This window comes from Bolinopsis microptera, chromosome 8 (genome assembly GCF_026151205.1).
Source record: "Bolinopsis microptera isolate Bmic1 chromosome 8, MBARI_Bmic_1.0, whole genome shotgun sequence".
Lineage (NCBI taxonomy): Eukaryota > Metazoa > Ctenophora > Tentaculata > Lobata > Bolinopsidae > Bolinopsis > Bolinopsis microptera.
In genome coordinates this window covers 8782769-8808467 of record NC_087079.1, presented here as the reverse complement: position 1 = coordinate 8808467, position 25699 = coordinate 8782769, and the positions used below count along the sequence as shown (strand labels likewise).

At 37.7% G+C, this 25699-nt stretch overlaps 3 protein-coding genes across 3 annotated transcripts; 2 read left to right on the top strand and 1 right to left on the bottom strand.

Annotated features, from left to right (window-relative positions):
* Positions 1-796: 796 nt before the first annotated feature.
* On the top strand, positions 797-20698 carry LOC134819579 (lysine-specific demethylase 6A-like). The gene is made up of 23 exons (XM_063829588.1): positions 797-881; positions 1136-1465; positions 1967-2069; positions 2217-2325; positions 2590-2710; positions 3126-3281; positions 3532-3666; positions 4446-4564; positions 5773-5873; positions 6329-6447; positions 6969-7112; positions 7645-7729; positions 7895-8025; positions 8842-9054; positions 9262-9399; positions 9640-9753; positions 14707-14820; positions 15048-15207; positions 15498-15650; positions 15912-16023; positions 16150-16253; positions 18652-18821; positions 19254-20698. The coding sequence occupies exons 1-23, from the start codon at positions 852-854 to the stop codon at positions 19380-19382; spliced, it is 3090 nt and encodes a 1029-aa protein (XP_063685658.1). The 5' UTR covers positions 797-851; the 3' UTR covers positions 19383-20698.
* On the bottom strand, positions 15992-17935 carry LOC134819591 (band 7 protein AGAP004871-like). Its single transcript, XM_063829607.1, has 2 exons — positions 17272-17935; positions 15992-17143 (listed from the first exon to the last, which is right to left on the bottom strand). Exons 1-2 carry the CDS (start codon positions 17905-17907, stop codon positions 16406-16408), a joined length of 1374 nt encoding a protein of 457 aa, XP_063685677.1. The 5' UTR covers positions 17908-17935; the 3' UTR covers positions 15992-16405.
* A 4072-nt stretch (positions 20699-24770) lies between the features above and the next one.
* Positions 24771-25655, top strand: LOC134819605 (ribosomal RNA large subunit methyltransferase E-like). The gene has a single exon (XM_063829622.1). It carries the CDS (start codon positions 24800-24802, stop codon positions 25559-25561), a length of 762 nt encoding a protein of 253 aa, XP_063685692.1. The 5' UTR covers positions 24771-24799; the 3' UTR covers positions 25562-25655.
* The last annotated feature ends 44 nt before the right edge of the window (positions 25656-25699 follow it).

Here is a 25699-nt window from a genome sequence, read left to right as displayed (position 1 = left end):
GTACATTGGGCTAGTTGGCTATACTTTCAGTGTACACATTAACCAGCCTGCACTTATTCTATGTGTGTTTGGTATAGTGAGAACTCTGTGTTCCTTGTATCGGGTTAGGTTGACTTGTTAACTCTTTTTCTCTGCCTGGTATGCAAATGTTATGATATAATATGTTATGAGGAATATTAGAGGTGCTGATTTTTCAGGACAGTAATTGGGTTGTAGTCGATCTAGGCAGTTGGCAATTCGTTTCGGGTTGTTCAGTGTACTTTTGTTTCATGTAGTAGCATAGCTTTTGTCTCTTTTATCGTCTATCTGTCTGTGTATTTAAGTTTTATCACATGTTATGCCGTATAGTTAATATAGTGCTGGTCACAACTTAATGTCGAAAGTAAAGACAATAGCACTTTTGGGTGAGCACATAATAAGTTGATTAAATGCCCAATTTAAAATATCTATTCCGTTGTTTACAATATCCTGCGCGGTTTTTACATCATTTCAACATTGTACTGCCACATAAAACAAATGTGACTTTCGATTAGAAGAAACACTCTAACAAAAAGCAAAAAGAACTGGGTACCTAATTGCACAGTCTCAATAAAATACAACTTGGCATGAAAACAAACTTCGTCTTAATATAACGAATGCAAATTTTTGAATTATTTAAAAATCATAGTACGTCATTTTTAAATATTACCGGAAACCTGATACGAAATATTTCTTATTGTTTCTCTTAGAAAATGAACTCAAATCTATATGAAATAACACCGACAATAGTATCTTATTTCTGCTAAATGTTACTTAGTATTTAACAAGTATATCTGCTGAGCTAGGTAGTGAATGGTGGCGTGGGTTAGGGCATGACATCGTCCGCACATCCTCCCCAACCTGTAAGATTATATTTTTATGAAATTTAAAATTTTTATTGATTAATTCAACAAAAAGCCCCTATCTGTGGGCACTAACAATCCTTGCACAAGATAATAGTTCTCGACTTGCTATACTTTTACTTAATACTTTTTGAAAACCATATTAGTCCGATCCTTGTCAATCCTTAGTACTTGTAGTAAATTAACTGTAAGATGAGCGTTTCTAACCATCACGTTAGCCCCCTATCAGGTTTCTAATCAGATTACCACAACAGGTGGCTGTTTCGAAAGATTCCATCTCCACTCTAGCTCCGGAACACCCTCCAGCAGCTGCAGACAACACCACCAACCGTCCTCCTCCTCCCCAACCTCCTATCAGAAATGCAGTCCACCTCTCCTCTCAGGTGTCACATCCTCCTCCCCCTCTTCCTATGAGTAACCCTCCTCCTCCTCCTCCTCCTTCTTCTAAACTGGAGGAGATCCAGTGTATGAGCCAGTATGATAGCAGGTTGTTTGGGTTCCTGAGGATACACTCTAGCCCGGGTCCTGAGGAGGGGAGTCAGGAACACAAAGAGGCTGAGGAAGAGAGAGTTTACTTGACTCAGGTAAGACAAGGCCATGTTACTCTACTACTCGGTTCACGTTATGGTAAGGGGAAAGATCAGGGTGGGAGAACAGGGCCCCCTGCCCCCAAAAAGGCCAGATTAGGAGAACAAGGCCAGGTTTCTACTCGGTTCACGTTATGGTAAGGGGAAAGATCAGGGTGGGAGAACAGGGCCCCCTGGCCCTAAAAAGGCCAGGTTAGGAGAACAAGGCCAGGTTTCTACTCGGTTCACGTTATGGTAAGGGGCAAGGCCAGGTTCTACATGGTGTGAATGTGAAATGTCATAACCCTGAGGGGGGTTGAGCCTTGAAATGTTAATAAAGTAATGAGATTTGTAACGCTAAACATGAGCGTGCCAGCTGACTGCTGCAAATAATTTCATTAGTAAACACTAAACAGTCATAACTATAAACACTCTGATAAAATAAAACTAAAAGTAAATAGTTCGATTTTAGTTCCACTATTTACCTGCTAAGCTGCTACCCTACCTCCCTGTTTCTAGGCTACATCGCAGCTGAACAAGCTCCTTCACTCAACTTATGATAATCCTGACCTCTTCTGTCAGCTCGGACATTTTCACTTACTTTTAGAGGATTACGACAAAGGTAATTAGTCAGATTATATTAGTTATTAATTAATAATTAGTAAATTATAATCATTCTTGTTAAGTTCGTGATAAGGACTTAACTGCACTTCTAGCCGTTTCCAAGCTGTTTTTCAAATGCTTTCTCTTATATTTTTGTATCCCCCAGCGATGTCAGCGTACCAGGAGTATATAACACTTCACCCTGAACACTGGAAGAACGCCGCCTTCCTGTACGGACTGGGTCTTGTTTACTTCCACTTCAACGCCTTTCAATGGTCAGTTTCACTGCTTCAGACTACAGAGTGCAGTTGTGTGCAATAAAATAGTGGCGTTTAAACACTTGTTATGTTAAATTTCGTGATGATTTCATGCTCATTCTTTATCTTGACAACACATTTTAAACATTTCCCTATATCACTCCTGTTGTAAACTAGGAGTTTACTGTTTAGAGTTTAGACTCTATATTATTCATGTTAAATCATCACATTATAAACCTGCTCTCATTTTACCACATAATAAACCTGCTCTCATTTTATCAGGGCAACAAAAGCACTGCAGCAAGTCCTGTATATTGATCCAGGATTCAGTCGCAAGAACGAAGTCCACATCAGGCTTGCTATCATGTTTAAAAACAAGAACGACTTTAATGCTGCACTGAAGGTACGTTGTGACCGTGGGAAGGCGTGGTATTTGGCTATTATCTCGGGTCTAAAATTTCAAATATGTTACATAATTCAATGTTTCCATGATAATGCTAATCTGTATAAGGTTGTAGTCGGACTCGGTAATGTTTGAAAAATTGTAATTTAAAACCTCTGGATTCTAAGATATGATAGATATGCCGAACTCAATTCCTTTTAATAAGACAGGACTCTCAGTAAATATAAAATGGAAAGTTATCGTGCTTCAATCAACCAATTAACGAATTCGATTGTATATCTCACGTTTTGCACCATCTGTTCCCTGATAAGCGCCAAGATCAAGGCGTGAACTTGGTGCATAAAAAAACCATTAAATTTGAGCATTGCATACTGATAATTAATTAAATAAACCAATTAACTCCCCCTCATTTCAGCACTTCCACCTCGCCCTCCTGGATACTGCACCCAGCTCTCTAAGTCCTCTTGAGATCCGCTTCCACATCGGCCATTTATACGAGGTTCAGGGAAAGTTCAACCTGGCTAAAGATATGTACGAAACCATTCTTTCTACGGAGAGTGTCCCGTCCAAGGTAACAATTTTACCTATCTTTATTAAGTTTCTTTATCAAGATCACTTCGCATACTACTTTAAATAACTGAGTTATAATTGAGCTGTATAAATCAAAATAAGTTTGTTTATTTCTACATATTGGCTCAAATCCAAATTTGGTAAATTTATAAAGATTAGCCTTTTCCGGCATAGTCTCTTTCCTCACAATTTACATAAATTCCTCATAATTTACATAACAAGTACCCAGTTTTTGAAATTCCCATCACCAGGTTCGAGCCAGCACACTAAGGCAGCTAGGCTGGCTATACCATTCCAGTATCTCCAGTACCATCGACATTCACCGGATACAGAAAGCAGAACCTCTCCTGCTGGAATCTGTACAAACTGATCCCAGCAATGGCCAGGTTAGAAGAGAAGTGGAGTTTTTTGTTTGTCCTAGACGCAATCTGCTGCTTGAGCGATTGCATGTTATCGCATGTGTATTGTAACACTCGCCAATATCATTATATGCTATCTCATTAATATGCGAATGTTATGTCCAGACTTATTGACTCAGGTAGTAAGTACTAAGTGCAGTACTGAGTGCAGTACTGAGTACAGTACTAAGTACAGTACTAAGTACAGTACTGAGTACACTACTAAGTACAGTACTGAGTACAGTACTAAGTGCAGTACTAAGTACAGTGCTAAGTACAGTACTAAGTACAGTACTAAGTACAGTACTAAGTACAGTACTAAGTACAGTACTAAGTACAGTACTAAGTACAGTACTAAGTACAGTACTAAGTGCAGTACTAAGTGCAGCACTAAGTACAGCACTAAGTGCAGTACTAAGTGCAGTATCAAGTACAATATCAAGTGCAGTACTAAGTGCAGTACTAAGTGCCGTACTAAGTACAGTACTAAGTGCAGTACTAAGTGCAGTACTAAGTGCAGTACTAAGTGCAGTACTAAGTGCAGTACTAAGTGCAGTACTAAGTGCAGCACTAAGTGCAGCACTAAGTGCAGTACTAAGTACAGCACTAAGTACACGTTGTATTGCAGTACTCGTTTAGTTTTGTTAGTATACCACTCCAATATTTTATATTTAAACTTCCTGTATTAATAAAACACACTGATATAATATGTAGTCGATAGATTATATCAGGTTGAACCTTCATTAATTACCTTTATTATTTGACAGAGTTGGTATTTTCTGGGGAGATGTTATTCAGCACAGAACAAAGTGAATGAAGCGTTTTTAGCGTACAGACAGAGTATTGATAGACTGGATCGTAATGCAGATACTTGGTGTTCCATCGGGTTAGTCATTATCTTTATACATATTATATAATGTAACTAACTATAAACTCTTCATTATTATTGTTATTGTTCATTATTATTGTAATTGTTCAATGTTCATTAACTTTTGTGATAACTGATAGCCACGAAAGGACGTTGTCGTTAATTAAAATCTTTGCCCACGGCTCACATCATCATTTCATGAATATTATAACTAATAACAAAGAGTTACAGAGTTACATAATAATAATACTATTGTTATTTAAATTACACAGTGTTAGAAGGAGTGCGCTAAGTGTCCTCCCCTCAGTTAGTGAGGTCTATAGTATAACCTTAGTAACGGAGATATTATATAATGAGTAACATGACGACTTATAATATCTCTTCTTTTATGTCAGAGTGCCAATTTGTATATTGAGTATCTGTGTTATAGCTGTGTTGTGTATCACATAGAAGAAGGGTAAATTTGTGTGTTCCTCATGAGTTACAGTAAAGCAGTCATGTGGGGACTTGGCGGAGATGTGTGTACGTTTATATAATATAAACTTTATATATATGATACAAAGCTTTATTTTTAGTTAAAGTTGTGTAGAGTTCAAACTAGAGTCAGAAAAGAGGGTGTGGTCAGTCAGGCCCTTTCTATGGATTCGAAAAATTTATGTAAGGTTTAAACACATTTTGTTGGCTAACTTATGATATTTTCGGCAACTTTAGATGTTTTTGTGGACAATAAAAAACTAATGCTTGTTGTGAACCATTTAAACAATTTTTCATTTCTCAGTCACTCAAGCGTTGAATACTTATTCGTATATTAAAACTATCACGTCAAACTCATGACAGAATACTATGTTGTGACGAACCTAACATGTATGCTAATTACATGTACAGTATTTTGAATGGATCAATAGACTTCAAATCCAGGAATAGATCTCAAATACAGATGGAGCTGCAAGCTCTTATACAGTAAGTATTATACAGTAAACAGCAAGTGTTATACAGTAAACACTGTATAAGGCCGAGGCCCGAGTTGTACTTAAAATTTGATTTCAAGTCTTTAAAGTGAGTTACGTTTCAATTATTGGTAATCCATGTATAGTATAAGAGAGCCACACTGGAATCAGCAATCTTTTAACTCATTTCGTTTCACTTCTCAAAAACACTCTTCCTAATGTTATTATTACACGGACAAATTTCATAATATTCCCTCCTCAACCTAATGAATATTTCAGAGTTTTGTACCAGCATCAGCACCAGCCCATGGATGCACTGCAGGCGTACATTTGCGCGGTGCAGATTGATTCTCAGCACAGTGCCGCCTGGACTAACTTAGGTAAAAATCTCTTTTTCTAACAAAGAAGTATTGTTGTAAAGGGTGCAAGTTGGCGGCCTAACCTATCAACTTGACTTTTTCTTACAATAGTTGTATTGTTGTAAAGGGTGCAAGTTGGCGGCCTAACCTATCAACTTGTACTTTTTCTTACAATAGTTGTATTGTTGGTAGGCTTCTGTGGGCGGTGGTAGATGTTAGTAAGGTTTATGGGTTCTTATGACGGTATGTGTATACTTGACACGGTGTTGCAAACGTAAAGTTAAACCCATGATGTCACATGTTTTAAATGTTTTATAATAATTGTGTTATCCTGTATTCTTGTATGTGTTCGAAAAGATTTTCAATTAGATAAGTCAAACCTTATAATGTCGCATGTTGTTAACCCTGGGAACCGTATGATATCACCCGTTAAACCTTTAATAGTGTCAGTGATATCACACATGCATGTTTTACAGGTATATTGTACGAACAGAACCTGCAACCGGCTGATGCAATGGTTTGCTACAAGAAGGCAGTGGAGCTCAGTAGGAATCTAGATGGGGAGGGATACTACGATCCTATTGCTAAACTACAGGTAAATCAGTAAAACTCTGATAAAACAGTATATAGGGAGAGGGGTTCCAAATTGTGAGAAAATGGGGTTTGAACCCCACATAGCTCGTTGGAAAGCCTGCTAGTCGTGCTACGAAACTCACAAATAATACATATTATATAACATACTATTATTATGGTGAACATTTTGCCTCATTCAAAAACATCGCATATAAGTAAGAGTTATCAAGTTTCCAGTGCAGTTTCGTCGAATGCTAGTACAGCAGGTAATTATTGTTTGAATATAAAGTTGATGGAGAAGGTGTTCGAAGAGAGTTGGCACCTTGGCTTTTAGATCTATTTATAGATCACTTTATTCTATATTTAGATCCGTATCTACCATCTTGAAGTCGACCACAGTCATACCATAATCTGAGCTCCAGCGATAGAGTTTTAGCCAAGAAGATCTTTACTTAGACGGTTTAAAATCAAAATATATAAAGTTTTGGCCGTGCCCAGGTTATCCTACACCTATTGACTTATTGATAACAATACCTCTCTCAGGCTCGCATAAAGGCGATATCACGCCAGCTGAACAGCAAATCAGGAACAGGAGCAGCTCAACACAGCAGTCTGCCCCAGATACAGGAGGCCTGGAGACTACCCATACCCGCTCAGCTCACTAGCAAGAAGGAGACTAAGAATGACGTGAGTTTTGTATCTTTAGGTATTCTAACATATTATATGGGGACTCAACATATTCTGACCTTGATCTTACCTAAACCCGACCGCAAAGTTGCCAAAGCCGACCTCAATTTGCCAACACACAGCCTTAAAATGATCAAAACCCAACATCTCGTGCGTCAGAATAGCGTACTTCATATATTTTATTTTGTATCTTAGACTGTTAAATGCTTAATTGAATGTAAGATGATTGGTGGAACAGATTGTCTACTTATCTGTGAATTTTAACTGCCAATTTTATTGTTTTAATGTGGCATATGATTCATTCATGTGTTAATTGGGCTATTATTTAGTATTTATGAGATAGTTAATTTGATATAAATTAGATATATCGTTAAAAGTTTCTTTTGTATGTCCGCTGATTCACTCGGGAAATCATATTTCCGTTCTAAGTCGTGCTTGAATGTCTTAAATGTATCTTCTTTTGGGTATCTGTCGAAGCGTGTTATAAATGTTAGAATATACATATTTATTTAATTATTTAAATATTTTGTAGAGCAAATTTTCTCAACAAAAAGAGGAGAAGATGGATACTAGCGATGGTAATTCAACTGATAATAAACTCGACAAGAAACCTGAAGGTACGACACTATGTCGTCATTCTAAGATTTATTGTCCAAAATGATTCTTTTTAATCGAGTTAAACTACTAGTAATTGTATTAACTGTTCATGCAGAAGATATGATTGAATCATGATGTTTTGTTGAAGTTATAATCGGAGGATGAGCTAACAGCCAAATTTGCAGTTCCGACTCATTGGGCAGCAAAGATACCGTCAGAGGCCAGTGATATGAAGCAAGTATACAACGCCCCACCCTCTCCTCCTCCCCGCCCTCCTCCTCCTGCCACACTCAACCCTACCACACCCTCAATCAGAGTAAGTAATCACACACTCAACCCTACCACACCCTCAATCAGAGTAAGTAATCACACACTCAACCCTACCACACCCTCTATCAGAGTAAGTAATCACACACTCAACCCTACCACACCCTCTATCAGAGTAAGTAATCACACACTCAACCCTACCACACCCTCTATCAGAGTAAGTAATCACACACTCAACCCTACCACACCCTCTACCAGAGTAAGTAATCACACACTCAACCCTACTACACCCTCTATCAGAGTAAGTAATCACACACTCAACCCTACCACACCCTCTATCAGAGTAAGTAATCACACACTCAACCCTACCACACCCTCTATCAGAGTAAGTAATCACACACTCAACCCTACCACACCCTCTATCAGAGTAAGTAATCACACACTCAACCCTACCACACCCTCAATCAGAGTAAGTAATCACACACTCAACCCTACCACACCCTCTATCAGAGTAAGTAATCACACACTCAACCCTAGTAAGTAGTCACAACATTCACCCCAGGGCCCGGATTTGTGATAAACTTCCTCTAATATCTTAGATTGTGTAATGTGTATGCACGTATGGATTCATTGCTCAACAATCAAAATATTTCTCGATGTGCTATGAAATATTTTAAATTCCGTTTATTCATGAAAATATTTCAATTTTGATTTAAATGATGTCTTTCGGTCATGAGAATCCAATCCCTGCTTTAATGCGATGCCAGCTTAAAGTTTTTTTCTATATAATTTGAATCCGAAATACTGCTTAAAACTGGTTCATGTTATTGTTATCACACACCTAACCCCATCATTTCTTCTCCAGGTTCCCACGCGGGAAGACGCATTCTCCAAAACACTCCGGGACCTGTGTGTGGAATCCCAACAACCAGTCATTGTCATCAAAGGACTTTGCAAAGTCCTGGGACTGGACTTGACCATGTTTAACACACGGACTTTGTTGAACAGTAACCCTGACCACCCGGTGGAAGTGAGGACACAGTGGCAGCAGTCTCCCGACGAGAATTGGGATGTTCAGGTAGATCAGATTACGAATTTTAGTTTAGATTCGATCTGTTTTGTTTATCTTTTGTTGTACAACATGACATCATCAGTCATTAGTCAAAAATGTGAATTCTTTAACTTGCAGTTCAATTTCAATAAGTGATTCGATTTTGGTAGATCAGTGCTACAGCGTAATAAACTTTATCGGTCACGAAATTTATCTAAACTAACATTATCTCAGAACGGGCAGGGAAGAAAGAAGCAGTGGCTGTGTGAAAGTACACGTTCCCACTCAACGATAACAAAATATGCTCAATACCAAGCTAGCACTTTTAGAGAATTCCTACAGGAAGAACAAGACAGATCAGGCAATGACAAGGTTTGGAACTATTCATTACATAACATTCCATTAAATTTGTACTAACTTTTGAATTTTTGATGATGATATTAAGTTTTAAAGATCTATAAATAATAAAAGTGAGGTACCAATATTTTTTATGTACAAGCTATAATATAGGTGACGATATATTAAGTTATATATAAAACTGAAGTATAATTTTTAATGTACATACTAAAACCGTCTTGGCTGCATTACAACCTTAACATTCCTGTATTTCAGCACGAAGACTTAGCCAGCGTTAAAAGACGTGGACCGAAGCGGTTCACTAATTTCAAGATGATACAGTTCGGTACAAATGTTGACTTATCGGATAAGAAAAAGTGGGGAGCACAGGTAAAAAGTGTATTTTAGGCTTCTGATCTAACAAGTTCTAATCAATAACTCTTGCGACTGAGACAGTTTTTGTTATCGGGAAATGAAATGTTATGATCTGTAGATCAAGTGTTATGCTAGTCATATTTTGACTGAGGATAGATCACACGCTGGAGAATTTTTAGTTTAGTTTTGGTAGGAGATTCTGTTGGTGATATATGTACGAGTCAACTCCTGGCCACGATACGGCACATGTAATCACGTGCTGTTTTAATTTAATTCAATTTAATTGTGTCACAAATAAGCTCTCACGACTAAACAATCAGAAACAATCAGATGCATAAATGGGCCCACTTCTTATCTGCCACCCCTAAAATAGCAATACTACAGATAAGATTTTCATTTTACCACTATCTCCATTATTCAGCTACGAAATTTTAATCAAAGACAATTTTAGTACTTAGCAGTCATACACATATATCGTCCAACTCTCATATTCATCACAAATCTTTGACATGATATTTTGATTACACATCAACACACCTAATGAAAGTTTTTTTGTTTTGTTTTTTGTTTGTTAACGGACGGGTAATGCGGAGTGCAATTGTAGGCGAGGTCTTACAAGTTCCAAACTAAGCAAGTTTTCGTACAGTTGAGGTTAAGCTACAGTCAAGTTAAAGTTACACGTTTTAGTACAGTACAGTCAAAGTTAAGCTGCTCTACTAGCACACTCGCTAGATAGTTAGTTTTAGATAGTTAAGATTATTAATCAGTTAGTGTAAATTAGTATCAGTCAGGATCTGTTAGCTCACAAAACTGTTAGTTTTCGCGAAGCAGGTCTGACTTTCATATATATTCTTATATACCTTATCATAAACATTTATTTTGATTAATCAATTCACAACGAAATTTAAAAACATCATGAACACAAACGGTGAAGTTAGCAATAGTCAAAAAATTAAAATCAAATGCACGGCCTGTCCGGGCTGGTGTTACTCTAAGTCTAACTTGCGTACTTGTGCATGGTGCGAGGGCCATGTGCATAGGAAATGTTTCCAGGAAACGTTAGGTTGCATCAGATGTTGCGAATCAATGATTCCAGGTTACAATGTAGAGACATTCGATCTCTATGATAAGTTCGACCACCTTCACGCATCACGTCTTAGTTTCAATCCATATGATCGCTCGCACGTAATAAATTCCATCGGCAATAGTTTAGATCAGAATAGTGACATGAACAACGAATACTGGAATGAAATAAGCGAAATCTTAACCAAGTGCAAATATCAAGAACCTAAAAACGTCACAAACTCCGCCAAAGACGAGTTGAAAGTTTTTTCATTAAATATACGATCACTAGCAAAAAACATAACATATCTTAGAGAAGAAATCCACACCTTCTCAAAATGTGATGTGTTATGCTTTAATGAAACTAACTGTAACATTGATAAGCTGCCTAATGGTATTGATGATATCACAATCGAGGGTTTTCACGAACCTGTTATACAAGCACCTTTACGAAAATCGGGGAGAGGAGGTGGGTTAGCAATCTATATAAACAAACGTGTGTGCGATTTTGATAAAATTGAACGTCTTGACTTAGCTCTGGATCCTGAAGACATGAGTGGCGAGTTCCAACTAGTCAAAATTCATAATTGCAAAGGTTTTAACAAAACCAAGGTTATAGTAAATTTATACAGATCACCGTCAAGAGATACAAATAAGTTCATTAGCTTACTCGATCACGTACTTAATAGACTAGATAGACACTCACGCAAACACGTTATGTTTCATGGCGATGCAAATATTGATCTTATTAAATATGACACTGATTCCTCAAGCCAGAACCTCATTGACACACTGGCAAAATATGGTTTTGTTCAAACTGTTTCAAAACCAACACGAGTCACTGACCACAGTGCCACCCTTATTGACCATGTGTACACAAATAATATTGAAAACACATTAAGTAGCAACGTGTTAACACTCGACATCTCCGATCATCTTGCAACGTTGACCACTATAAAGTTACGTGCAGTATCACAAAAGCACACCACACACTCAAATAGGACCGATACCACAAAATACCGTGAAACACGTACTATGAATGAAGCCAGCAATGCTATGTTCAAGGAGCTATTGGAAGGGGAGACGTGGGAGGAAGCGCGGGAATCAGGCAGTGCGAGTGAACAGTATGACAAGTTCTCAGAAATCTACATGAAACATTACAACACTGCATACCCCGTTAAGAGTAATCGTAATCGTCGTGAAAATGAACGGTCTGATCCGAAGCCGTGGATACTTCCATGGCTCGAAACAGCTTGTGCACGTAAACAGCAATTATACCATCTTAATATCACAGAGCCTACTGATGAAAACATAGCTGCATACGACAAAATGAAACTATTTTGCAGTAAACACGTTAACATTGCCAAGGAGCGGTATTACAAAAAACAATTTGAAAAATATCAGGACTGTTCCAAAAAACAATGGGAGATAATCAACGGCCTGCTAAACAGAAAAAGACGGGGATCTGATCAAATCAGATTGAGGGATACTGACGGGACGATCTTGAGTACTAACTCGGCAGTCGCTGAAAAGTTCAATGGCTACTTTTCCAGCATCGCAGCCAACATCAAGTCTCAGATCAGTTCCCGACAGACCTTCGATCCTGGGGGGTTCCAGGAGTATCTGACCGGGTCATGTCCAACGTCTATCTACCTCGAACCTACTGGGCCCACCGAGATTCATAGAATTATTATTGGCCTAAAAAATAAGGCAACTCTCGATTCAAAGATTGAGCCCTTGAAAATAGCCAGCACATGCCAAAATTTTTTATGCGCCTTAGCAAAAGTAGTTAACACATCTTTTGTAGAGGGAGCTTTCCCTAAAGCTTTGAAAACGGCAAAAGTTACACCTATACACAAAGGAGGTTGTAAACTCGACGTAGCGAATTATAGACCTATTTCGCTTCTGGGCTCGTTCTCAAAAATTTATGAAAAACTAATGCACAGACGCGTTTTAGAATTTCTCGACAAGAATAACTCTCTATTCGAGAATCAGTACGGATTCCGACCAGGAAGATCATGTGAGCACGCACTTCTCAATGCTCAGAGCTCTATTCTGCATTCTCTAAATAAGAACCAAATAGCACTTTTATTACTTTTAGACTATAGCAAGGCATTTGACGTCCTAGATCACGCGACATTACTCAGGAAACTTGAGCATTACGGTATTCGTGGCATTGCGTTGAAATGGTTCGAGTCATACCTCAGTGGTCGCAGTCAATTTGTTTCCCTAAACGGCTCCAATTCATCATTAGAATCTATGATATACGGTGTTCCACAAGGGAGCATATTAGGCCCCCTGCTCTTTGTCATATATATCAATGACTTACCAGGAATCAGTAACCTAGCTAAATTTATATTATACGCAGACGACGCAAACATTATTATCACCGGATCAAATGTACAAGACATTATATCCAAAGTAAACCACCTCACTGACGTGTTGATAAAATGGGTTAACTCGAACGGCCTAGCTCTTAATCTGAAGAAGACTTGCTATATGGTATTTTCAAAAAGACGGGTAGATCTATCGTCTCTACAAGTAAGTATCGACAACTCTCCTATAGAACGCAAAACGGAGGCCAGGTTTTTAGGAGTTATCGTCGACGACAAACTAAAATGGGCCAGCCACATCCGAGCCGTCAAAACAAAAATGTCACGGTTTATAGGTATTATGTTCAAAATAAAACGCAAATTACCAATCAAAGCACGCTTACAGATCTTCCAAAGTTTTGTACAATCTCACTTAAATTTCTGTTCACTAGTTTGGGGCTTTGCTGCAAAATCCCATATTGAATCACTGTTCACTAAACAAAAGCAGGGAATACGAGCAGTTATGCCGGGCTACGTGAATTACTATTACAAGGACGGTAAGCTTCCGGATCATACTAAAACTACGTTTAAAGAGTACGAAATATTATCTGTACACGGGGTCATCATAAAAAATGCTCTGACTCTGATGCACAAGATAACTTACATGCCTGGCCTTCTGCCGTCGTCGATAAAAGACTTATTTCCTCCCGATATACCAAAGTATGGCACGTCTTATGACGACAATATCGACTGGCTAACAACGTTCTCTCAACCAGATCTACGCGCTAGTGTTCTGTATAAAGGTCCTATATTAGCTATTACCGAGCACAACATTAGTCGCATAACTTGCCCATCTAGCATTTTCTCAATAAGCATATATAAGAAATCAGCGAAGCGTGTAATGATAGAACTACAAAGCTCAGGAAACGATGAAGAATGGCCACCTTTTCTGTTACATAATTTACCCGGGCTACGTAAATCGACAAGATCAGGCACACAACAAATCAACTACCGAGAATAAACTAAGGAATAAATAAAACCAGACGGTTAGCACACTAGTCACTATCAACCATATGCCACTTTTTTCACTGCCCATTCACTGTCATATTAATAGCATCATATAGATAGCGCTAGCAGGTGCTGATAAGACATGGGCTCAGTTATTCTTTTTTGTTTTAACCTCAAGTAGCTTATAAAACAGTGCGTGTGATCATCTGTCGTATCAAATCAAATTATTTGTCACTATATGATAATAAATCATGATATACAAGTTTTAATTTTTAAAGTTTCTGTTTTTGTTTTTAATGAATAGACGTAATCAACATTTTTAATTTTCATATTCACGCATATTAAATAAAATTATATTGTTATGTATTATATTATTTTGTAAACATTGGCCGGGTATAAAAAACCGGTCCCCAAACAAACAACAATTTATCTGGCTAGAGGGGCTGTATTTTTTGCTGATTACAGACTTAATTCTGCTGGCAATACGTTGATTCACCATTTTTAATATAATCAAATCGATGATCTAATGCAGTTGCAAGTGTTCAAGTGTTGGCACAAATTGCTGAAATTCCGCTGGCCGTTTCAGATTGCAGAACTGGAAAAGCTACCACCGTTCTGCAGAGTGAAAAGCAGCTCAAATATGCTAAGTTACATGGGACATAAAATTCTAGGAATGAACACCATCCAACTCTACATGAAGGTAAGTCGTGTACAGGGATTACGTAAGCCGGCCCTGTGGGTTTATCAGTGTTCGCATTCCTTACGTTATTAAAATTCAATCAAAGTAGGGTTGTTATGCAAACTGAAATTCCATGGCAAATTATCAGGATTCCGTCCGAACCGAAAAGTCTGGTTTTACACAGTGCGTTGATCCGACCCTACAGTTTTATATTACAAATCAAATACCGTAAATATTTCAATTGACAGGTACCGGGATCCCGCACTCCAGGCCACCAGGAAAATAACAATATGTCAGCCTTGAACCTGAATATCGGACCCGGTGACTGCGAATGGTTTGTGGTTCCTCAGGAGTATTGGGGAGTGTTTCATGAGATCTGTGAGAGAAACAAGATAAACTATCTTACAGGTAATGGGATCTGATGAGTCATTGTGTGTAGAATAAGAACGTGTAGCCATACAATTGAAGTGAAATTTGCTTCATAGTTGGAACGCGCAAAGTTGTTTTTATGTTGAGACTTTTTCGCGCCAAAGCTTATTTTCGCGCGCGTCACCAATTTTGCTGCGCGTTTTGGTTTTTCACCATTCGAGAGCAACGTGCAACAATATCGTGTCGAACTGATACTTGTTAGTTGTGATATAGCTACTACTCATGTTGTAAACTTACAACGCTCTAATCTTAATTGTATTGTTCTGCAGGATCTTGGTGGCCGCTGATTGAAGACTTACACAAGGAGAATATACCGTTCTATCGGTTCTTCCAAAGACCGGAGGATTTGGTTTGGATTAACGCTGGGGCTATTCATTGGGTTCAAGCGAAGGGATGGTGCAACAACATTGCATGGAACACAGGTTAATATCACAATTACCGCGAAGGTCTTCGAAATCATTAAATGTGATGCAGAAGTCGTCGCCGGCCAACGTCAGGAAAAGTTCTTTTCTATTGTTTCTCATGCTGTTTTATGGCGTTACTGACACTCAAGTTAGGAGCAAACACCAATAATAACTTATCAAAATTGACCACCATTCAACATAACATGCACTAGTTTTACTTAGTTCTTGAATAATTTTATTGTTTTAAGTATGAACATGTATTTTCACACCGTTTCTCAGGTCCTATGACGCACCAACAATATGTGAAAGCTTACGAAAGATATGAATGGAATAAATTGAAAGCAGTTAAAAGTATCGTACCAATGAATCATCTAAGTTGGAATATGGCAAGGTAACTTTTAGATTACCATATAAATTCTAACAACATGGCTTTAATAATCTTACTTCTATCGTTATCAGTTATATGAATTAAAATCGTAAAAGATCAATTCTACTTTAATACTCAGAACTTCTACAGATTTGCAAAGATTTACGATAGTCAGCTAGTAGCACAGATCAGACATTGTCTAGAGGGTACTCTCAACACCTGCAAAACAATCAAAGAAAAACTTACAAAAGAAGGTTAGTATTATATAATGTAACGTGATGGAAATATTTTAAACGGGTCATATCCTGTCCAAATCCAGGATGCATAACATGAAGAATTCGTTGTAATTTTGTATGAAAAGCATTAATACTCATTAAGTTTATTCGGTGGGTAACCGTCTCTTGAATCATGTACTTTCTCCCTGTTTCACGTTCTGATAAATTGGTTGGAGCTGCTGCATGGCCTGTTTCAAATTCAACAGTTCCATCGGAATTGGAAACAAGATCGTCGAATTATGCCCGCTTCCACTCGCAATGTTTGTTACTGTTTGAAGGTACCTCAGCTGAATGGCATAAGGAGAGTGCATCATGGTGTCAGCTGCCACTTTTAGCGCCCCTGCCGAATTCTTCTCTCCCTCCGCTGCAATCTCCTTTGCTCTGGCCTCTCTGGTTGCCTCTGCCTCAGCTGCCATTGATCGTTGAAGGTTGACGGGTAACCGGACATCCTTTATCTCGACCCTCTCCACCACCACGCCCCAGGGCTCAGTAGCTATATCCAGGGTGTGGTGCATGCTATTAGATATCTCCTCTCGTTCCATCAGCAGCTCGTTCAGAGATCTAGTTCCCATGATATTGCGGAGTGTTGTCTGCGCGAGAAGTCGGGTGCTCTTCTCCACATCTTCCACGTTACACACGCTAGCTACTGGGCAGTTGATCCGGAAGTAGACGGCTGCATCAACTGATACCGTCACTGAGTCACGTGTCAGAGCTTCCTGGGGAGGAACTACAAAGGAGAGGGTCCTCATGTCCACCACTGTCATCTCATCTAGACACGGTACATAGAAACACAGACCTGGTCCCCAGGCTCCGCCTCTGGTTATCCGACCCAGTCTGAAGATTACTGCTCGCTCGTACTCTGGGATCACCTGAAATTCAGTCATTTCAATCTGATTTTCTGTGAAATTGGTATTATTCGTTTTTAAGTCAATCACTAAAATCGTATCAAAATTACATAATGGTATACGGAATAAATATAACGGACGAAGCAAAGTACCTTTAAGCAAAAGAGTATAGCGATAGGAAAAAAGCAAACTATCAGGAGGTAGGACAGAAAGACCAGCATCTCACCGATGCACCCGATATTAGTATCATTTCTATCCAGACCCTTGAGTGGTATCACGGCCCCCACATTTCTCCTCGGTGGAGGATCATTATTTCTTTGTAGCCTCTCTTGTGGAACACTCTGTGCGGACCTTAAAGCGGCACTGTCCAGCGTGTCTCGTATGAACTGACTTTTCTCCTCAGGTTTGAGGAATGCTGTTGAACTATTTGGTAGAGGCGTCCTCACGTAATTGCTTTCGAGGTTTCGAGAAATCGTCGAGTTCATAGTCAAATTTTTGGAGTACTTAGCATCCCAGTCTTTTGAAGAGCTCTTTTTCAAAATCCCCAATGAAAGCGTTTCCGATGAAACCACGCATTGACTCAAATGATCAGTCGACAAAAGCTTTTCGTGCTCATCCGTAAAGCAAGTCTCCTCGAATGAACATTGCCCTTCTTCTTCGTCATGATTCTCTTTGGTAAGCTTCAATGATTTGGGCGTTCCTAAACTGATAACATCTGATTTGTCAGGCTCAAAACGCGCTGTTTTCTCCATGACCTTGGGTAGATAATCGTAGTCACTCAAACTCATGATACTGCAACAAACGGACTATATGAACAATGTACTGGGTTAACGTTTGCGTTATGCGTACTTCTGTCCGTTACTGATCCTCAAGTTACTTCAGAAATATACCGGAACCATCTCAATTAGTCTCCTACTCCGAACTTAACCCCAAATTGTTTAGTTACTGTGGTTATTTGTCTCTGTGTACCAACTACCAAAACAGAATATGTCATTACAATTATAGATTGATGAGGAAGGCTTTGCCAGCGGTTTGAGTATTTTCAGAATAATGAGAATTAGTATCGTTAAGAATAGTTACTGGACCTGATGACATCTGCTAGTTGACTGTTAATTCTTAGCTTGTGTCCATCACAGCGCCTCCAAGAAATCATATTTTAAATTCTGTGATAGAGGACTATCATAATTCCTTAAATACCATAACATGGTCCCCCCATCCTGACCCTAATGCCCAGTTAATATACCCAATTAGCTAATCTTATGAAGTAGTCCATATGGTTTGTATTTTCTACATCACATGTTATTTCTTATAATTTAAACATTTTATATATCTATGATGCATATGGAAGACCTTCATGACTATATTTATTATTATATGAAAAATACATAACTATACAAACATCTTCTACCTAATATACAATACAATGCAATTATCTAATTTTTTATATATTCTCATCAGCAATAAATAACACAAATTCCTGCGACGTTTATTGGATTATTTCCTCATAAACTGACTATAATTTTACCCGGCAGGTATAGAAATCCAGTTCCACGGACGAGAGAAAGAAGAATGGACCCACTACTGTGAGATCTGCGAGGTTGAGGTTTTCAACATCCTCTTTGTGGAGAATCGCAAGGTTCATTGTCAGAATTGTGCCAGGAGCTCAAGCAAAACACTTGACGGATTCGTTGTTCTTGAGGAGGTTAGTTGTTAGTTGTTAGTTGTTAGTTGTTAGTTGTTAGTTGTTAGTTGTTAGTTGTTAGTTGTTAGTTGTTAGTTGTTCTTGAGGAGGTTAGTTGTTCTTGAGGAGGTTAGTTGTTAGTTGTTCTTGAGGAGGTTAGTTGTTAGTTGTTCTTGAAGAGGTTAGTTGTTAGTTGTTCTTGAGGAGGTTAGTTGTTAGTTGTCCTTGAGGAGGTTAGTTGAAGATAAATTAGAATTTGTATACACATTTAATTACAAAGTGCAAACTTCGAGCAATGCTTGTAATTTTGAATGACGTGGTGTCCAGAGGGGTTCAAAGTGTTTAACTTATCATCCCAGTAACAGGCGGACTGTATGTTACTGTATCTAGAGTATAATAGACTACCGATGCCTCATTTTAGATTCAATAGTCACAGCATCTTAATAATTTCAGTACAAAAACGAAGAACTTGAAACCTGCTTACAGAAATTCAAACTAGCTGAACGACCTCCAGAAGCCAACGCCTTGGAAGACTATAACGTGGATATATCTAAATTACCCCCATCCCTGAGATACCTTTAGTTGAATAGGACTTCAGAAAGATATGATCATGAATATTCTAGGATATCTAGGATCTCATATTTGTGGTAGGCATGTTGTTGATTTTAGGTTAAACTTAAAGCACCATGTTCCATATGGTTGATAGAAGTTTTGACGGTGGCTCTGCCATTATTATATACCCGTGTTTAAGTAAAATTTGGCCCTCTACTTTTCTAAGTACACGTATTTTTAAGATTAATATTATATCGTATTATATATTTAAAGTCTCGAATTCTGTGACTCCAACTTGAAAACACACTTAATCACCAAGTTGTATGCTTTTATTATAATTTTAGGTCTATTTTTGAAGCATGATAAAGTTGGGAGGATGGCAAAAATGACTCCTTCATAATTGATCAATTTCAATATGCAAAATTAGACTCTTTATCGTACTCCTTAATATCGGTGCATCATTTGATGATTAAAAGTATTGTATTTCTAAACCTTATTTTCGTTTACTTAATAAATATTATCTTAAGTATTTTGAGTTTGTATCAATTAGGTTGTATTGATCGTTTTACGATATTTATAATATGTATTAAGTATTAAGAGTGTTAGTTTTAAGTATATTAAATACAAATAACTTAACCTTGGCATGGAATTTGAGTTTGTAAATTTTCTGAGAATTGTAGCATATTGTTTTGGAATTAGTACATATTTTACAGCATAAGTTTTTCTTGATGAGTTTTTCGATGATTACCGTACCGTGTTAGATATATATTATTTTGTACACACACACAACTTATCCAGTAATAGTTACATTTTGCTTACATGAAAGATGGCACAAGTTTATTAAGTTGAACATTAAATGAAACAGGAAATATTAATTATTTTATTTTGATTAGGAATATGTATTTGTCCATGAGACCTAGAAGGTCTAACTTGTCAGTGATTTTATTTAATTTTGATTGATGAGCTCTAGATTTAATAAGTTATCTTTAAGTCGTATAGGTTCTGTGCTCTAGGGTTCGCAAAGGTATGCCAGTATATTAGGCTCCTTAATTAATCTTGATATGTTACCGTAACGCATTGATTTTAGTATCCATTGAAATTAACGTAATGATGGTCTTGAATTATTGGGTTTAATGTAGATTGATGTTTTGGTTATTTGTTGTTGGATGAAAGTGATATTGCGAGAGATTCAGACGGCTGGAAATGGTATTGAGTGCTTGGTATTGAGTGTGTCAGTTTAAGGGATTCGTCCCTTTCTTTTTTCTCTGCAGCATTTTATTAATAGATGAGCTTATACTTAACATCTCACATAGTCTCTTTTAAACTGTTATCTACTATCCAATGAAGGCTTGTTTATAATTCGTATTACAAATTTAAGATTTAAATTAGCCAAAAATCGTCAAAAAATGTTTGTACGTATGGTGGCCTAAAATAAGTAAATCCAAGAAATTGAACGAATAACTTATCACAAATCCAAAATTATCACGAGTTTTCATGCATGATGGATACCGGCCGGGTTGTAGCCTTATTGCTTATAATCCACAGCCGCCAGAGATGTGCAACATGCAACGTGTAGCAAGGATCTCAGATACCTGGGGACCTCAGGCGCAGGCTATCATGTTCATAAACGAATAGACATTAGGCGGAATGACAGGCTGAGCGCGGCCCAGTAAGTATCTCAGTTTTTCTTTTCACTTATCAATTAAATGATCGAAAATTTAGGATGTGCAATACACATAGTTGGTTTCATAAACTGTCGAGTGTCGAACTGTCGCAAAGGCCCTTTTAGAAAAATGTCGAAGATCGAGTGTAAAGTGATTAATCACGTTCGAATAATTTAGCACCATCGCGCTCGACCATTTTAAAATAGATTAAAATTTGAAGGTTTATAACCTACCAGGACGCGCGCCGAGTTGGACTAGGAACAAATATTTTACGAGTATTACCCGTTAAATTAAAATTAAATACGGGATATTTGTACTGCAAGTACAACTGAGTTCCTTGCGTAAAATTGCAAAACATGCATTACCTATATCAATATACCTGGCACACTAGTCTTATCATACGTTGTAACCTTGTATGACCCGCCGCGCACGATCAGTGCAAGTGCGCGGCGATCAGTGCAATTCAAGTGAACTTGACCATTGTTAATGATCTGGCCCGGCGCGCGCTACTTCGTTACCTGGGGACCTCGGCCTCACCCAAAAAACCTTACCGCCTGCTGGGCTCGCTAGAGGTGATAGATTTTCAACAGCACGTTTGACGTCGCGCGTCACGTCAAGTTTACCTTTCACACGCTGTATTGAGCCTAGTAGTCATGACAACGACATTACTTCGCAAATGGCAAAGTTTAAAAGCTGTGATATTTTATTTAGCCCAAAATCAAACTTTTTGGTTTAATTCAGAATCTAAGTTGTCCCAAATTTGGCTCGTGGGGAGCCAACTTTAAATTTATGAGACGGACATTTTGTTGAAAACCGGAAGTTCCTATTTATTTTACTTTGTGAGATATACCCCAGCCGGTAGGGTTTCCTGGGCAGGCTATTATGTTCATAATGACAGGCTGAGCGCGGCTTGACATACGTTGCATGCCACTTTTCGCGCGCGAAGCGCGCGCCGCCGAATCTCTGATATTTGGATACGAAACATGTATCAAAGCGCGGCCCAGTAAGCTACTTCGTAGCACTTGCCATTTCGAGAAGAAAGTGGCGCGCGCTACTTCGAAGAAATTTAGACGAGCTTAATTGATTCACGATGTCAATCCTTCGCAGCTCGGTGAGGCACAGTGGTGCATCTCGCCGATCTACCGAAGATGGTGGTTGCGAGAAGCATTATTTGATGCGCGCGCGACCCAGTAGTGCATCGCGCTACAAGCAACAAGACGAGTAACATCCGTCAAAAGTAGACTGGCGTTGTATCACTAAGTTATACAACGCCAGTCCATGTGCGCGGCGCTCTTTTCAAGCTTCCTGAACAAAAGAAGATACGTGAGACTAGAGGAGCAAGCAATAGACTAGCATGCTAAATAACGCAAACACAGTTTTTAAACTTTAAATTAGGTCAAAATAAAAAATTGGTGAAATAAAATAATTTTTAAAATTTAAATTTTTGTACACACAATTCATTTTATTTTTTAATACTCTGGTGCTAAATCATAAGCACATTTTAAAATATGTTTTAATCAATGTATTAATCAATGTTTTGTTTAACATTATATATATTATAGCCGAAAAATTATTTTAAAATCAAACTTAGATTTTAAGCGCGCCGCGCATATTATTGCCAATTTACATCATAGTACGAAAATCGAGCGCTGAAACAAATATTCTCATATTCTCAAAAATAACTTCGGAGTTTTCAATGTTACCGGTACATTTCAAAACTCTTTTCGCATCTATCTGATTATCGTTTTAATGTGTGATTTAGTTGTTTATTATGTTTTCATGTATATTTAATTAATTAATTGTATATTGTATCCTCATTAAAGTGGATACGAATATCAATTCTAATTTTTTTTAATGAAAGAATATTCAAACAATATATACATACTATAGCAATGGCCAATTGGCTGACTATAAGGTCAAGGCCTGAACAAACAATTTTTTAAATAGTCAAGTGATGCTAAAGCAGAGCACAAATGTGTAATAAGTTAATAGATTAAAAAACTGATTCATGTGATTCATTGCGCAGAGCACAGATAAAAATACTGATTCAATGATTAAAATTATAGCTGTGAGTGTCAATAAATTACTGTGTCATAAAAAAGGAACGATGTACACGTGATCTGAGATACCAGATCCTTTTGATATCTCAATATCAAAAGGATAGTGTCTAGAAACATTCATAGTCCATGGTGGCAGGTATCAATTCTAATTCCCATCATTATTATTATGTGCTTTACCCCTCAAAAGTCTACGTCATATGTAAATACTTTGTATCTTCGCCATACTATATCGTCGTTGGTCGATACTGAATTGGGTTTCATGAAATCCATAACGGTTAGGCTGTTAGATATGTAAGATTCGACGGAATTAGAGAAACAAAGTTATTGAAAGGGGCTGAATTGCGCCATTTCGAAATATTCAAGGAGTTCATATTTACAATTTTTCCGAAATTGATTTAGTTAAATGACCATGTAATTTTCTTGGTCATAGATATAACCACTCTATGACTAGCGATGGTCATTCTAGTGCAATGGTCATTCTAGTGCTACACCTGCAATGTGCATCACATGGCATCCTTTTTTAATAAACCAGATTGACAGAGCTGCTGAATTTTTTTCCCTACTCTTGCTGAAGGCAAAAAGATCGTAGGGAATAAGTAATCGGGTTTGGATATATGAGGTGGCCCGACGGTCCTACGATGATCACAAAAGCCTGCTCCTTCGCAATATAGACCACTCCCCTATAATTATGTGTATAAAAGGAGTCTATTTTGCGCGCGCGACGCCTGTTATGTGTTAATTAATGACAGGCACAGCAACCAGTTTTTGGTGCTTGACGAATGTTACACCGGCTGTTACACGGGTTTCCATCGGGTTAAAATTCACTCTAAATTTTCATAAATATAGCATATTATTCATCTGAGCGGATCAATCATCAATATAAGTGTTATTTTGGTGAAACAAGCTTAATAAATTACCGAGTGATAAAATTCAGCAAGTCAAAACAAATTAAATCGTGATATCAGCTGATATGATAAACTCGTGGCTGATTATTTAACAGTTGATCGACACTGGTAAAAAGCGAAAACATAGTTGAGAAAAGATGTTACCTTACATTTACATTCAAGAAGCAACTAAGATCAAGATTACGGTATGGTTTTAAAGTATCTTATATCAAATCAAAGGCTCGATAGTCGATAGTGCTGTAGATGTGTAGAGTAAGCATCAAAAGTATTAGTTTACGTCAGATACAAATAATAACTAAGATAAGACAGAATATTGTATTACAGTCAATACGATGCAATAATATGACGTGACATGATACGCATCGTTAACACGAAACAAAATCGCGCAAAAATGAAATGATCTACAACCAAACCACATACAGATCAACGGCAACACTTCAGATGCGCGCAGAATTTTACAAGTTTTGCACACCTAATATAATGTATTTATAATGTATAAACGATTATCACGTGCGCCAAACACCACTCTGGGATACAATAAAGTAGAACAATTACATTGTAGGCAGTAGGGAAATTTGATCGTTCCTGGTGTTACCGCGGCGAAATTCTTGTTAAATCCAAAGCATATCATAAATTTTGTTATTTTCTGCTAATGCACACAATATTAGTGGGAGATATTTAACCTTTTGTTATCATGATCTGATTGTATCACCCACGAATGACAATTGTTAACTTGACTGATTAGAGTAGCAGATTATCCTTTCATAAATGTTCTGAATCTGTCATATTCTTAGGGTACATGCTTTTGGAATGAAAATATGAGGATATCGAATCCTCAGCTACTGCCTCTATGCCAATCATTATGGCTTCCAGTCACATTTAGAACACAGATAAGACCACTGTCTCGTTGGCATGCTCAACAGTCTAGTGATGTCTACATTAAAGCAGCAAAAGCAGAAAGTTATCGCTGCAGATCAGCTTTTAAACTTTTACAGATCAATGAATCATTTAGTTTATTCAAAGGGAAGAAACGTGTTGTTGACCTTGGTGCAGCACCAGGCTCATGGTCACAAATTGCAGTCAAATTGGCTAGAAAAGAACCTTCTACAATTCCTGTGTTGTCGATAGATTTACTTGACTTTGAACCTGTTCCTGGAACTATTCATCTTCCAAAGACCAGTGTTGAAAACACAACTGTTATAAACAAAGCTTTGGAAGAAATGTGGGGAGAAAATAAACCCCAGTTGGTGTTGAGCGACATGTTACACAATGTCTCTGGTGAAAACTCTTTTGATCACATAAATTCATTAAAACTATGTTCTCATGTTCTTAAATTTTGCTTTATTCATTTAGAAGATAGAGGATCAGTTGTCATGAAAATTTACAATGGCCCTCATGAACCCGAATTCATAAAGCTTCTCCAATTCTATTTTAAACGAGTTAAAAGATTTAAGCCAGATGCTTCAAGGAAATCATCAAAAGAACACTATATAATAGCTAAAGGATTTCAGAGAGATGTTTATGATAAGAAACATAGTAGACCAGAAATTCAAGATGACCTGAGCGAGGAGTTAGATTGAAATACAGCTTACTGATTTAGTTTTTGATATATTTTTGATGTATGTTTGTTTGAATGATTTTCCGTTACACTGTCTGTAAATTTGGCTACTTCATCCAAATCATCCTATTAATCACCTTGGTCCCCGTCTCAATCAAAT